The sequence below is a fragment of the Lissotriton vulgaris genome, chromosome 7, assembly GCF_964263255.1.
Source record: "Lissotriton vulgaris chromosome 7, aLisVul1.2, whole genome shotgun sequence".
Taxonomy (NCBI): domain Eukaryota; kingdom Metazoa; phylum Chordata; class Amphibia; order Caudata; family Salamandridae; genus Lissotriton; species Lissotriton vulgaris.
In genome coordinates this window covers 828,052,952-828,065,455 of record NC_141695.1, presented here as the reverse complement: position 1 = coordinate 828,065,455, position 12,504 = coordinate 828,052,952, and the positions used below count along the sequence as shown (strand labels likewise).

General features: G+C 44.0%; 1 protein-coding gene across 1 annotated transcript in view; it reads left to right on the top strand.

Moving 5' to 3' along the window:
- Positions 1–547: 547 nt before the first annotated feature.
- LOC147702488 (maestro heat-like repeat-containing protein family member 1) overlaps positions 548–12,504 on the top strand; it is a 53,768-nt gene continuing 41,811 nt past the window's right edge. Inside the window, exons 1-2 of the mRNA XM_086929418.1 lie at positions 548–553; positions 11,801–11,942. Of these exons, the coding sequence (XP_086785544.1) occupies positions 548–553; positions 11,801–11,942 (148 nt within the window). The remainder of the gene's footprint in view (positions 554–11,800; positions 11,943–12,504) is intronic.

Below are 12,504 nucleotides of genomic sequence, written 5' to 3'. Positions count from 1 at the left end.
AATTGTCGATTTTTCTTTGAGATTAGGGCTCGTATATTTTTCGGAGTCATTGCTCATCTTACGTTTTTTGCGTGTTGTGGTTAGACCAGTTGTTTTGTTTTGGCTTTTTTGAAATGTTACACCGATGCTGTTATTTGGTGTTATTCCCCCTCGCTCTTTTAAAAACTGGAAATTGTACATCACATTGTCATCTCCAAATTTGAAAGGTTCCACTGAGGGGGTATGTGCCTGGTCTGAGTGATCATTCCCGGTTTGATCTTTTGGATTGTTCTTATTTCCTTGTTCCTTTTTCCCTTTTACTGCCAACCTTCTTTTGGCTTTCTGTATTCGAGGTTGTCGAATTTTTCCTGACCGCATCTTCGGTGCTTCAAATACCGGAAAAGGGTTTCCTTCCTACTCCTGTCCTATGTTATTTTTCCGAGGGCTCCCCTGGCCCGTCTGCCACTTAAGCGACAGCTGCCGTCTAGGGAAAGCACTTTAGAAATATGATCTAGGATTGGATTGGGTTGGATGGGGGGTTCTGTAGGTTGCTTTATTAGCAGGAACGATGAGAGTATGCCCCAGAGATTTCCGTCCGGTCCTTAGCTGCTCCCAACGCTGCTCCTTATAGGCTCGTTCGCCTCATATGCGTCATTGCCTCATATGTCTCAATATGCCTCTTGTAGACACTTTACTGTTTAGCAAACCCGTGTGGCACCTCCAACTCCAACTCCTTCAGCCACTTCCTACTCCACTCCGTAACCAGGGCCTTGGGGAGCTTTAAACTTTTTTTCACTTCGCTGGCATAGCTAACATAGCTTTACTCCTCTGCTCCCACGCTGCCAAAAGGTCCTCTTTTCTGGCTCCCAAACTCAAGGTCTCAGGAGGTTTCAGAGTGTTCAGAGCGCACTGGGGGCTGCCTGATGCCCTGATTCCCTCTGCCACCCTCTTGGATTAATTAGCTGCTTTAGGTTGTCCTAATTTGTGTTAGATTGTCAGTAACTGTCAATATGTAGTAAATTGTAGTAAATTGACAATATATTCGTTTTAGAAAAGCTGCAGCAGCATACTCTTACTTTTACTATTCCCACTTAGCAGCCTAATAGCTCCACAAACGCCACGAACACTGCAGATGCCAGCAGTGCTAACTCAATGTTACTTGCCTCTGCTCTTGCTCAGCTCCACTTTTAGACCTCTGCTTTCTGCTTGCTTTCTGCTTGCTGCTGCTGCCGGGTGCTGCTGCTGGACGCCACGCTGTTTTTGGCAATGCAGCAGTTTGGCCACACGCCTGTCACTCCGCCTGCCGCTCCACCGGCGTATCAGCCGATTCCTCAGGTGCCCTCCTCAAAGCACCACGAACCGTGACCTGCAAACTGGCAGCAGGTCTACAAAAAGAACACTCGTGCTCGGCAACCAAACACGCCGAACACACCACTTTCTCCTCTGACGGTGCCGGTGCCGCCGTCGCCGCTGCTCACAGCACTCTCCAAAACTCCAAAACTCTCTGATTCCGCTCTCTGATCCGCTGAATCAGCTCTCTGGCACCACGTCCATACGAAAGGTAGCTAAATAAATCAGGTTTAAGGGGAAATCCCAGCGGGACACTTGTAGTGCTATCGTTCAGCCAAGGAGTCCAAGGAAGAGCAGGCGAAAGTTCTCAAAGTTCTCTCAGCAACCATAGGATGAGAGGCTCAAGCCAATGATGTCAGGTCTAACAGGGGTCTTGAGCAGAATCGAAAAGGCAATTATGTGCTCATTATGGCCTACCCCCCAGGTAGGCCATAACATGTCTGGAGTCCTCTCTTCTTTTGGGGTATCCGCTGTCAGAAAATGGCTTCCATTTTTCCACAGTCCTTCTGTGGTAGTGGGCCTCAGCAAGGCCTACCAGCGCTAAGGGTTCGCCCTTCTCTGCACAAGTCCTTAGACCAAAAGGATAAAAGTTGGCACCGAAACTGGAATAGAAACAAAATATTTATTAAACCTCATGAGGTGGAACTACCTTAACACAACACCCTTCGGTAATGTATGAAGTAGCACCCTGAATGGAAGGAGATTGGTCCTTTTATACCCACACAGGGGCTCAAAAGAAGGCGGTACAAGTACAAGAAGAAGGGTTTAGGTACATATAAGGTCATACAGAAAATGCACAATCAACAAGTGGGAGGAGCTAACAGTAGCTAATTCTGGTAAACACATCCTGACATTTACAGACTACTAGCAGCTGCATGGACAGCTGCAAGCTCAACTGAGCATGTGCAAAGCAGAAGAGGCTAAATATAACTTGTCGCTAGGCAAATTTCAAGAACAGACAACAGCAAGGTAGGACAGAGCACATGGTGAGCGCACGGTAGCACATGGCAAACAAAATGGCTGCCAGAAATACAAGATGGCTTCCAAAATACAAGATGGCTTCAGCTGATGCTAACCCAGATTGCTGCCAATTTACAACAGACAACACTTTTAGCATTAGCTGAAGACATTTGTTCATCTGGGGTAATCTAAATATGCATCCTGTACATTGATGCTCATCATTTCAGTGACCTCTTTATTCAGCATTTGTTGGGCATTCCTTTCTGCAACATTTCTCTTAGCAGGTGTACAAGCAGTGATGCAAAGGGAGCACAGCATGGGACCACATTTTATACATACACAGCATGTAAATAGTATCACTAAATGTAAATCTAATAGTATACATAGAGTAGTCAGTAGCTTCCAGCCCCAAGTAACAAAGAGTGTCCACAACCAGTTCGAAAAAGTCCATGTACCTGTCTCTGGATGAATCTCTGCAGCAATCTTATGTAGTTTAGAGATTGCATCATATACTGAAGGTGAGTGATCCGGAATGAAAGCACAACAGCTGCTGCCAATGCTGCGACATGCACCACCTCGATCAGCCAAAATCACTGCAAGTACCATACGATTTTGGAGTGCTACAATCCTCGCAACTTGCAGCTCTTCTGTAATGTTCCCAAGTGCCATAGCTGTCTGATTGATAACAGCTTCCACAACACAAGTCAATCGCATTATCTTTCTGCTGTTTAATGCAGCACCCACAAAGAAAAATAAGCCCAAGTTAAAGTCAACATATTGTTGCAAAGTGATGTCAGTCTGGTGCACTTCATCCATACTTATTCTCCTCTTATTTCTGTTCTTGGAAATGTCATTGTACAGCTTGAAATCTCTGTGATACGATGCAAGTGCCAGAAATGCAGGGGGCAACAGAAAGGACACATAGCATACACCTGACCAACCAACAGGTAGTTGGTAATATCCCTTGTTGCCACAGACAAAGTAAGTATTATGAGAGGATGTAAAACTGTTGTTATTAGCACCTTCAATGGTCAGAATTATAGTACACTCACTTCTCCCCACTGCAATTCTCCCAACACTACTTATACATAAATCTGCTTTAGCTCTGGTCACAGAAATCACAAAAGGTCCATTGTTCTTTATAGTCCTCGTATTTGTGAAAACATATGGCATAGAAATATTGTCAGGTTGGTACTCCTCCCATTCCCATTTAGTTCCTCTAGCCTGAGGGTAACCATTCTCATCAGGATAACACTCTTTATTAAGGTGATAACTGATCCGTCCTACTGTCATCCTTGCAAACTTGGCCCTCTCAGAGGCAAACAAAAGCGCAAACCAGAACCAAGAACCATTGTGTGAAAAGGAAGAGGAATGAAAGGTGTTCCTCCTTTCTTTTGGTGCGCAGGTATCATCCCACAAACCCAACAGTTGGTAGTATTCGTGACATTATGAGTATGATGCAACATCTGAATGAATGTGTTGTTTAGGTAGGATTGTCGATGCTTCTGCTCATGGTAGGGAAGCGTGAAATAGTGGTGCTCAACTGGTACTGAAGTAGTGGCGACCAAAAGCTGTTGAACAGGAGCCACCTTCTCAACATACCAGGTTATTGCTACCATAGACACCTTAGCACCAACAAACCCTACAACACCAATTATTTTCTTATTGCAGATCTTAGCAACTTTTGATATCTCAGCAGACATGATCACTTCATCATCAAAAACAATTGTTGGAGCTCTTATCCGTGGGCAGCCGTTGATTTCTTCACCGAGGGTCAAGACGGATGTCACTTCTCAGGACTGATCCCCCCCTTGCCACATCGGCACTCCATTTCACCAACCCAGGGCGGTAGCTCCACCAGTCCTTTTTGACAATGCAGGCTCTTTCCGTGGTCTCAATTGGTATCGCGATGCTCCAGGGATCATGTGGTCCGGGAAGACTTCCTCAGATTCGTCAGGTGGGATGGCTTGGTTTTTCTCCGTATCCAGGATCTCTCAATGGTCGGTCAGCACAGCAGGTTCCACCAAGGTAGGTGACACTTTCTTGCAGTGGGTACTATGTACCCAATTCTTTATGTTTGTCACTCGAACCGCTGTCCTCGTGACTAGGAGCACTTGCTCTGGTCCTCGCCACCTCGGCTCCAAGCTGTTTGACCTCTCAAAAATCTTGACCATTACATGGTCACCAGGTCGGAGATCGTGGGCCTCACCTGTAGATCTGTCAGGAAAAGCTTCTCGACCCTGTTGATGAATAGAGATCAAACTGTTGGTTAACTGTGCCAAATAATCATTCATCAGAACACAAGGTACATCATGTATGGGGCGTGGCTTAGGAACTCCCCAAATGTTCATCGGTCTCCCAAATACCACTTCATATGGTGTAAGCCCAGATCGTGAATGTAGCACCGATCTTATGGACAACAATGCCAAAGGTAGTGTATCAAGCCATTTCAGAGACGTGGAAGCCAGTATTTTCGCTAATTTCAGTTTCAGAGTACCGTTATACCTTTCCACTAGCCCTGCTGAATGCGGGTGGAAAACTGCATGGAATTTCTGTTTGATCCCTAATCCTTTCAGGACATGCTCAACAACTTGCCCAATAAAAGGAGGTCTGTTGTCACTTCACAAAAGTTTACAAACACCATATCTAGGGAAAAACTCCTTTAAAAGCACATTTGCTGTGGTGAGAGCTGTATTATCCTTTGTAGGGTATGCCTCTATCCATTTACCGAAGGCACATAGCACCACTAGGACATACTTGAAGTTATTGCAGCGTTCAAGTTGGATATAATCCATCTGCAAAACTTCAAAAGGTGCAGTTGGTGTAGCAAACCCTCCTGTAGGAGTCTGTGCCCCTTTACCAGGATTATACTGCCAACAGATCAAACAGGACTGTACTACTCTCTTAGCTGTGCTGGCAATTTCAGGATGCTCCCAAACTTGTGTAAGCAATTTCGTTATAGCTAGAGCTCCAACATGTGCCGGCCCATGTGCCATTTGAACCATAGTTTGTAAATAGGCTGCAGGCAGTTTCCACTTATCCATGTCTTTGTTGCGCCAGCAACCCTCATCATCCAATATTCCCTCTTTGGCCCAGTCCTGCTACAGAAGCAGATCTCTGTATGTCTAGTACTTCTTGTCTAGCATCATGCCAACGCTCAGCTTGTGACTTCACTACGTACATAAATGTAGTGCTTCGTTGCATCCAAGTCTCACGAGCTACGCGATCTGCAAAGGCATTGCCTTGCCCTGTCTTGTCAGTCACTTTCTTGTGTGCGCTACACTTCACAATTGCTATTCTCTTCGGATATGTAAGTGCAGTCAAGAGATTATGCACTAATTCTCCATGCATTATCTGCATCCCGTGGGATGTAAGAAAGCCTCTTTCCTTCCAAAGTAAGCCAAAATCATGGGCCACTCCAAAAGCATAGCCGCTATCCGTATAGATGTTCACATACAAGCCAGTGCTAAGTTCACAAGCTCGTGTCAAAGCTATTAGCTCAGCTGCTTGAGCCGACTTCTGTGGTATACGAGCTGTCTCCACTACTGTCTCAAGTGTTGTAATTGCATATACAGCTGAGGTCGTGCCATCTGGTAACTTCAAACAGGACCCATCAACCCACAATTCCCCATCTACATCTGTTCCTCAGTATGGAATATACAATCATGAGACTCCTTTGACTGAGACTGAGTCACAGGATATGGCAACAAAGTAGCTGAGTTTAAAGTCGCACATCTCTGTAGGGTAATGTGAGGGGCCAAAAGTGTCAATTCGTATTCTGTCAGGTGAGCACTAGTTAAGTGCTGCGTTGTAGTCTGATTCAAAAGGGCATCTACTGCATGGGGTACTAGCACCAACAGTTTATGTGACACAACTATCCCTTCACTCTGACTTATGGACACAGCTGCTGCTGCAACTGAACAAAAGCACCCAGGCAATGCACGAGCAACAGGATCTAGAACTTCTGAAAAATACGCACAGGGACGCTGCTTTTCACCCCGTGTGTCTGTACTAAAACCGACAATGCACATCCATCTTTCTCGTGTACATAGAGTGTAAAGGCTTTGTATAATCTGGAGTACCTAACACTGGTACAGAACAAAGAGCTTGTCGTAGCTGCTGAAAAGATTTCTGACATTCATCTGTCCATGGAAGGGGCATTGGAGTATCTTTACTCAAAAGTGCTAGCAGGGGTTTAACAAAGTGTGAAAACCCTAATATCCATTGTCTGCAAAACGAAGTCAACCCAATGAATGCACGAACATCTTTCTGAGTGGAAAGCACTGGTGTGTCTAAAATTGCTTGAATGCGATCTGGTATAAGTGCACGGCCTTCCTTAGACAGAAGGTGACCTAAATAGGTTACCTTCGGTCTACAATATTGCAATTTCTTCTGTGACACTTTATGATGGTGTAAAGCAAGAAAAGAAATCAAAGACAAAGTATATTTTTTACACTGTTCGGGCCTATCAGCTGCAAACAAGATGTCATCGACATATTGTATGAGAGCCACTCCTTTAGGCAAGACGAAAGAATCAAGTTGTCTTTTCAATGCTTGACTGTAAATGCTAAGAATCTCAGTGTACCCTTGAGGAATTCTACAAAATCTGTACCATCGAATATTCAAAGGGAAGCCGAACAAATATCGGCTATCAGGATGAATAGGAATCGAAAAGAAAGTGTTCTTCAGGTCAAACACAGTAAATGTGGTCGCTGTCGGAGGAACCAAAGTAAGAAGTGTCGTTAAGTCAGAAACCACAGGGTATTGCGGTACTACAATCTTGTTAACTTCCTGCAAATCAATGATAAATCTGTAAATCCTAGTATCAGTGTCTTTTTTCAAAATAGGAAGAAACGGACTGTTGCAAACATTATAAGGAACTTCTTCCAAAGCCCCCACTTTAATCAAATCATGGACAATGCGTATAAGTGCTTCTTCGCCTTCTTGAGAAATGTTATATTGAGGCAATCGTGGCAATGAAGCACCCTCCTTGACACTAATATGTATCGGTGGAATAACCATTTGCTCTACATCGGTGTCTGAAGTAGCCCACAAAGTACTAGTGAAGCTAATGCAGTATCCTCTTTAACAAGATAAGATCTCTCAATCACGGGGTAGTTGTCATTCAAAATAACACATACTCCTTCAGGAGAACATCGTATCATAGCCCTGAAATATTTGAGCATATCGAGACCCACAATATTGTCTGGTGTGTTCGGAGAAAGCAAAAACGGGCATGGAGCAGTACATTTGTCAACATGGAATGCAAGTGGTTGTGATAGCGGGCTAAGGGATGGTGTTCCATCGGAACCTATCGATGTAATGGTTAAGCCAGACAGGGGAACCCTTGGAACCAATTGTTTAGATAAGGTGCTACGAGTAGCTGCTGTTTCAACCAGAAACTGACCAGTAGAACCCAAAACATGTGCTGTAACATAGGGACCCTTCTGATCTACTGGAACTTCAACTGATTCCTTACCCCATCCTAGGCAATCCTATGCATAAGCAGAATCTTTAAAATCAGACGGCACATGATCAGATATTTGATATTGATTTTGTGTACCAAAAGTGTTAAATCCATCCTGTCCACATGTATGAGCATCAAACCTAGCACGATCATCCATGCTTCCTCTAGGCCCTGAATATCCTGAACGAGTTCTTGTTTGTCCACGTCCATGTGGATACTGCTAAGCACACAATGCTGGACAGTCAGAAGCCCAATGTCCAATTTTCCTGCATTTCGCACACTGGTCAACGGACAAATTTGAATGAGCATAAGAAGGAAAAGACGGACCATAAGACCCACGTCCACCTCTATCATTACCTTTAGAAGGCGAACCATAAGCCTGAGCCATCATAACTTTCGTTTTTAACTCCTTAGTCTTCTTATCCACATTACCCTTCGCTTCTCATTCCTGACGTTCATAATACTGACCCATAGTCAAAGAGAAACCGGAGAAGAGGTAGTCCATGAGCTCTCACTGGCCTTAAGGCGACTAGCTATTCCTGGCAACAGGTTTGAGACATATTTATCGATGAACGTGTCTTCCGTCAATGACTGGCCACTAAAATCGTAGAATGCCTCCTCAAAGCGTGTAAAGAAATCAGAAACCGATTCATCTGCCTTTTGCTTACACAACGCTAATGCATTCCAGTCTATCTTTTTAGGAGGAATAATTGTCTTCAACTTTACTATAATAGCTGCGGGAAGATCTAAAATTAACTGACATGGTTTCTGTGCAGGTTCCCTCTCTACATCCAGTCAATCCAAATCTTTCCATAATGCCCCAAAAATTGACAATCATCAACCTTACGGACAGTTCTCCACATATCAGGGGGTAATATCAATCCGAAAAACAGGTCAATATCAGGCAGAGTCATGGTACAAGAACTAATGGCTCCCTCAACATCTTCATAAAAAGCTGCGGGATTTTTCCGCGGATCAGGCGATGCAGTTTTAAGAGCCATAAAATCCGCTCTGTTTCAAGGAGTGTAAACCCAATTATAAATAAAATAACCCTTTGCATCAGCGGAAGCCTTATCATCACTAGTTCCCTCGCCTTTCGCAGGAACATACAAAGGTGCGGCTTCCCGCATAGGTTTTGTATGAACTATCATAGTCTTATCTGATCCGAAGATAGAAGCTTGTGCCACGCCGGTCTGAGATGTTTGTGCAGCTGCGTCTGCTGCCTTTTTCTCCTCTCGCAAACGGACTGTCTCTACACACGTAATTTAACAAACGCCTGATAGAGTCAGCCACCTGAGAAAAGACAAGAAGACCGTCACGCATTTGCTTACAATCATTTGCTATATCAACAGGCTCCAAATTGTCAGAGTGTTTCCTAAACCGTTCAACTTCTGCGGCAAACACCTCTGTAAAATATACTTGCTCCCTTTTCTGCCAATCCTTTATGTCATTTAAAAGTTCAGAAGCATAAGCAGTATTACAGGCAACTTTGCGAGCAGCTGATCTAAGCTCAGCAGAACGCACAGTGGTCAACATAGAACGAGTTTCTCGTGCTTTTTCCTGGTCTGTAGGAGAATCCTCATCTGACTCATGAGGAGCGGAAGAAAAAATATACGGAGGCGGAGAACGATCTAATAACAAGAAATCATCTTGAGGTTTCTTCAGAATAGGATAGAGGGTCCGCCGAACAGCGTATTGGGTAGTTACCTGTAAATGGCGCTCCCTATCTTCTCTCTCATTTAGTTCTTTCATTTCTTTGTTTTTCATTTCTAATGCTTTCGCATGGATGTTCTTTCGCTGTTCTTTTTCAATCAAGGCTTGTTCACGCTTCATTCGTTCACGCACTTCTTTCTCCCACATTCGCACACAGTCAAACATATCTTGTCTAGTCTTTCGCTCAAACATTCATTGCTCCACATACTGAATCTTTTGTAAATCAAATGACCCATGCATAGGCCAACGCAACTTAGGATCCTTATGAGTATATTTATTCCATAACGTGCTGTACATTATAGAAGAAACACTATATTTAATGTACATGTCCCTATTAGGCGTCCCCTCTGGGGGGCCGGTTGTGCTTCATCAAGTCTCAGACTGGTACCACTACAAAAGCAACACATCCTACGAAGTGGATGCCAAAAATAGTGCAGAATATGCAGTATTATACGCAAAGTAACACTTAAGGTACCTCTAATACGTTGTGCCGTTCAAATCAATTCAAAACAGAGAAAATTCTCCTCATTACTTGCCTATATAAATTGCAATTCATATATCAATCACATACACATCCACAGTTGGCCAACACACATTTCCAAAGCCACAGCAAGCGCAGCAAAAAACACCTTACCAATCCCAGGCAACAAAACCAACAGCAAGTGTTGCATAACAACGCTTACCAATCACTTGGTGTCCAGATTCCAACTGCCGAGTTCTCAAATCGACCAAACGGTCACTGCACGGCGAATCAACAGAAGAGATCTCTGTCGAGGACCGGCACCACCTGGATGGTCAGATCAGAAAGAGAGGAAAGACGCTGTGGTTTGCCAAGACGCAGGTCTCCTCGGGCAATGATCATCTGTAGAGAGATTCAAATCCTTTGTTTCGACCACTCTTTCGGGCATCCGAGTCACCGATGAGCCCCACTGGTTGGGTGCCAATTTGTGGTGGTGGGCCTCAGTAAGGCCTCCCAGTGCTAAGGGTTCGCCCTTCTCTGCACAAGTCCTCAGACCAATAGGATATAAGTTGGCTTGGAAACTGGAATAGAAACAAAAGCTTTATTAAACCTCATGAGGTGAAAGTACATTCACACAGCACCCTTCGGTAATGTATGAAGTAGCACACTGAATGGAAGGAGCTTGGTTCTTTTATACCCATACAGGGGCTCAAAAGAAGGCGGTACAAGTACAAGAAGAAGGGTTTAGGTGCATATAAGGTCATACAGAAAATGCACAATCAACAAATGGGAGGAGCTAACAGTGGTTAATTCTGGCAAGCACATCCTGACATTTACAGACTACTAACAGCTGCATGGACAGCTGCAATCACACCTGAGCATGTGCAAAGCAGAAGAGGGTAAATATAACTTTTCTCTAGGCAAATTTCAAAAACAGACAACAGCAAGGTAGGACAGAGCACATGGTGAGCGCGCGGTAGCACATGGCAAACAAAATGGCTGCCAGAAATACAAGATGGCTTCCAAAATACAAGATGGCTTCAGCTGATGCTAACCCAGATCGCTGCCAATTTACAACACTTCAGAATGTAAAGCACGTCCACGGCTCCTGATGCATCCTCTCTTATTCCACTGGAGGCTTCTGTCCCTCAATGAAAGCTGTAGCAGGAACCTGTGCATGGCAGCTTAGGTAGCTCCTCTTCCAGCTTTCATTCCTTGACAGCAACTGCTAAAGGAGGAAGGAAGAGAATTGCAGCATGGGCCGTCAAGGTACTGAACACCCCTTGAAGCACCCTTAGAGGTAATGGTGCCTTTGCCAGTATCTGCAGCAATCTCAAAGCATCCTCATAACCGCTAGAGTCTCATTGAAATGCCACCCATCACCCCATCATCTTCTTTACAGGTACTACTGGTTGTCTTGAGTGTGTGTGTCAGCCATATGTCTTCCTTTGGCAAGTGTTGCTCAGTAATTTATGGACAGAGTATGACATATCTTCTTTCTTTTGTACCTAAACAGCTAAAAAAATTCCAATACACAGCCTCTTCATAAGATTGCTGGTGAGTATCACATTCCACCCCCACAATATTCCACCAGATCCCTCTTCCCAAGTTGTTTGCTGACATGTCTGTGCAACCTGCTAATGGAGATCTTGAATTCAACTCAGCTTTTATACTTTTGAATTTGATGGTTTTATTTCCCGTCAATTGGTTATCAGTGTGACATGCTACTTACATTGTACAGAAACAGCCAAAATGTGGTTGATACTAAGTACTGCATAGAGAACAAGGTAGCATTTCCAGAAGCTTTAAAGGCTAGAGAATAGGAACTCATGAAAGAATCACTTTCTAAATTCTTTGTTGTGGGTTTTCAGGTAATTTCTTCATATCCTCGCTGGGATGTCGAAAAGGGAACTTCAGTCTTTGCTCTTCTCGAGCGCCTGAATCCTGCAAATTACCCATTTCTAGCAAAACTCCTCAGAACGAAGATCCCCCTGCTGATAACATATTTAGAAGGTGAGACCCCAAAGCATGAACCGGTGAGCACAACATTTAAACAAGTACTAATGACATTTCAAACAACCATTGACCAATGACAAAGCCATTAAGTCTGGTGTTGGCTGCTAGCTTTGAGACTTTGTCCACTCTTGTTTTTTTTCACAGTTTTTATAAACTTTTATTTTGGGAGTGTTGTGTTTCTATCTAGGACCCTAATTCGATATTCCCGATTCATGCCCTCATGTGGTTATAACAAATAATATCCTTATAAAGGCATAGAAATCATATCCATATTTAGTAATAGCCCATGTAGTCCAAATACGGCAAGGCTACTCCCATTGACTCCTAGAAAGCACAACGCGTTCTTTAAACAAACCAAGCCTCCAGCAGCCCGGAAATTCCCCCTGCTTTTGTTTTGATTTGCACAAGAACTCCTGGAGTCCAGAAAGAACTGTTAGTTCTTAGTGACGTCTTATGTCCAACCTTACGTCAAACCCGGCACCTTTCAGGTATAAATATACCAACGTTGCCTTAAGCAAACACACGGTGGTGTAGAGCAGAGCGGCTATCTACTTATCCG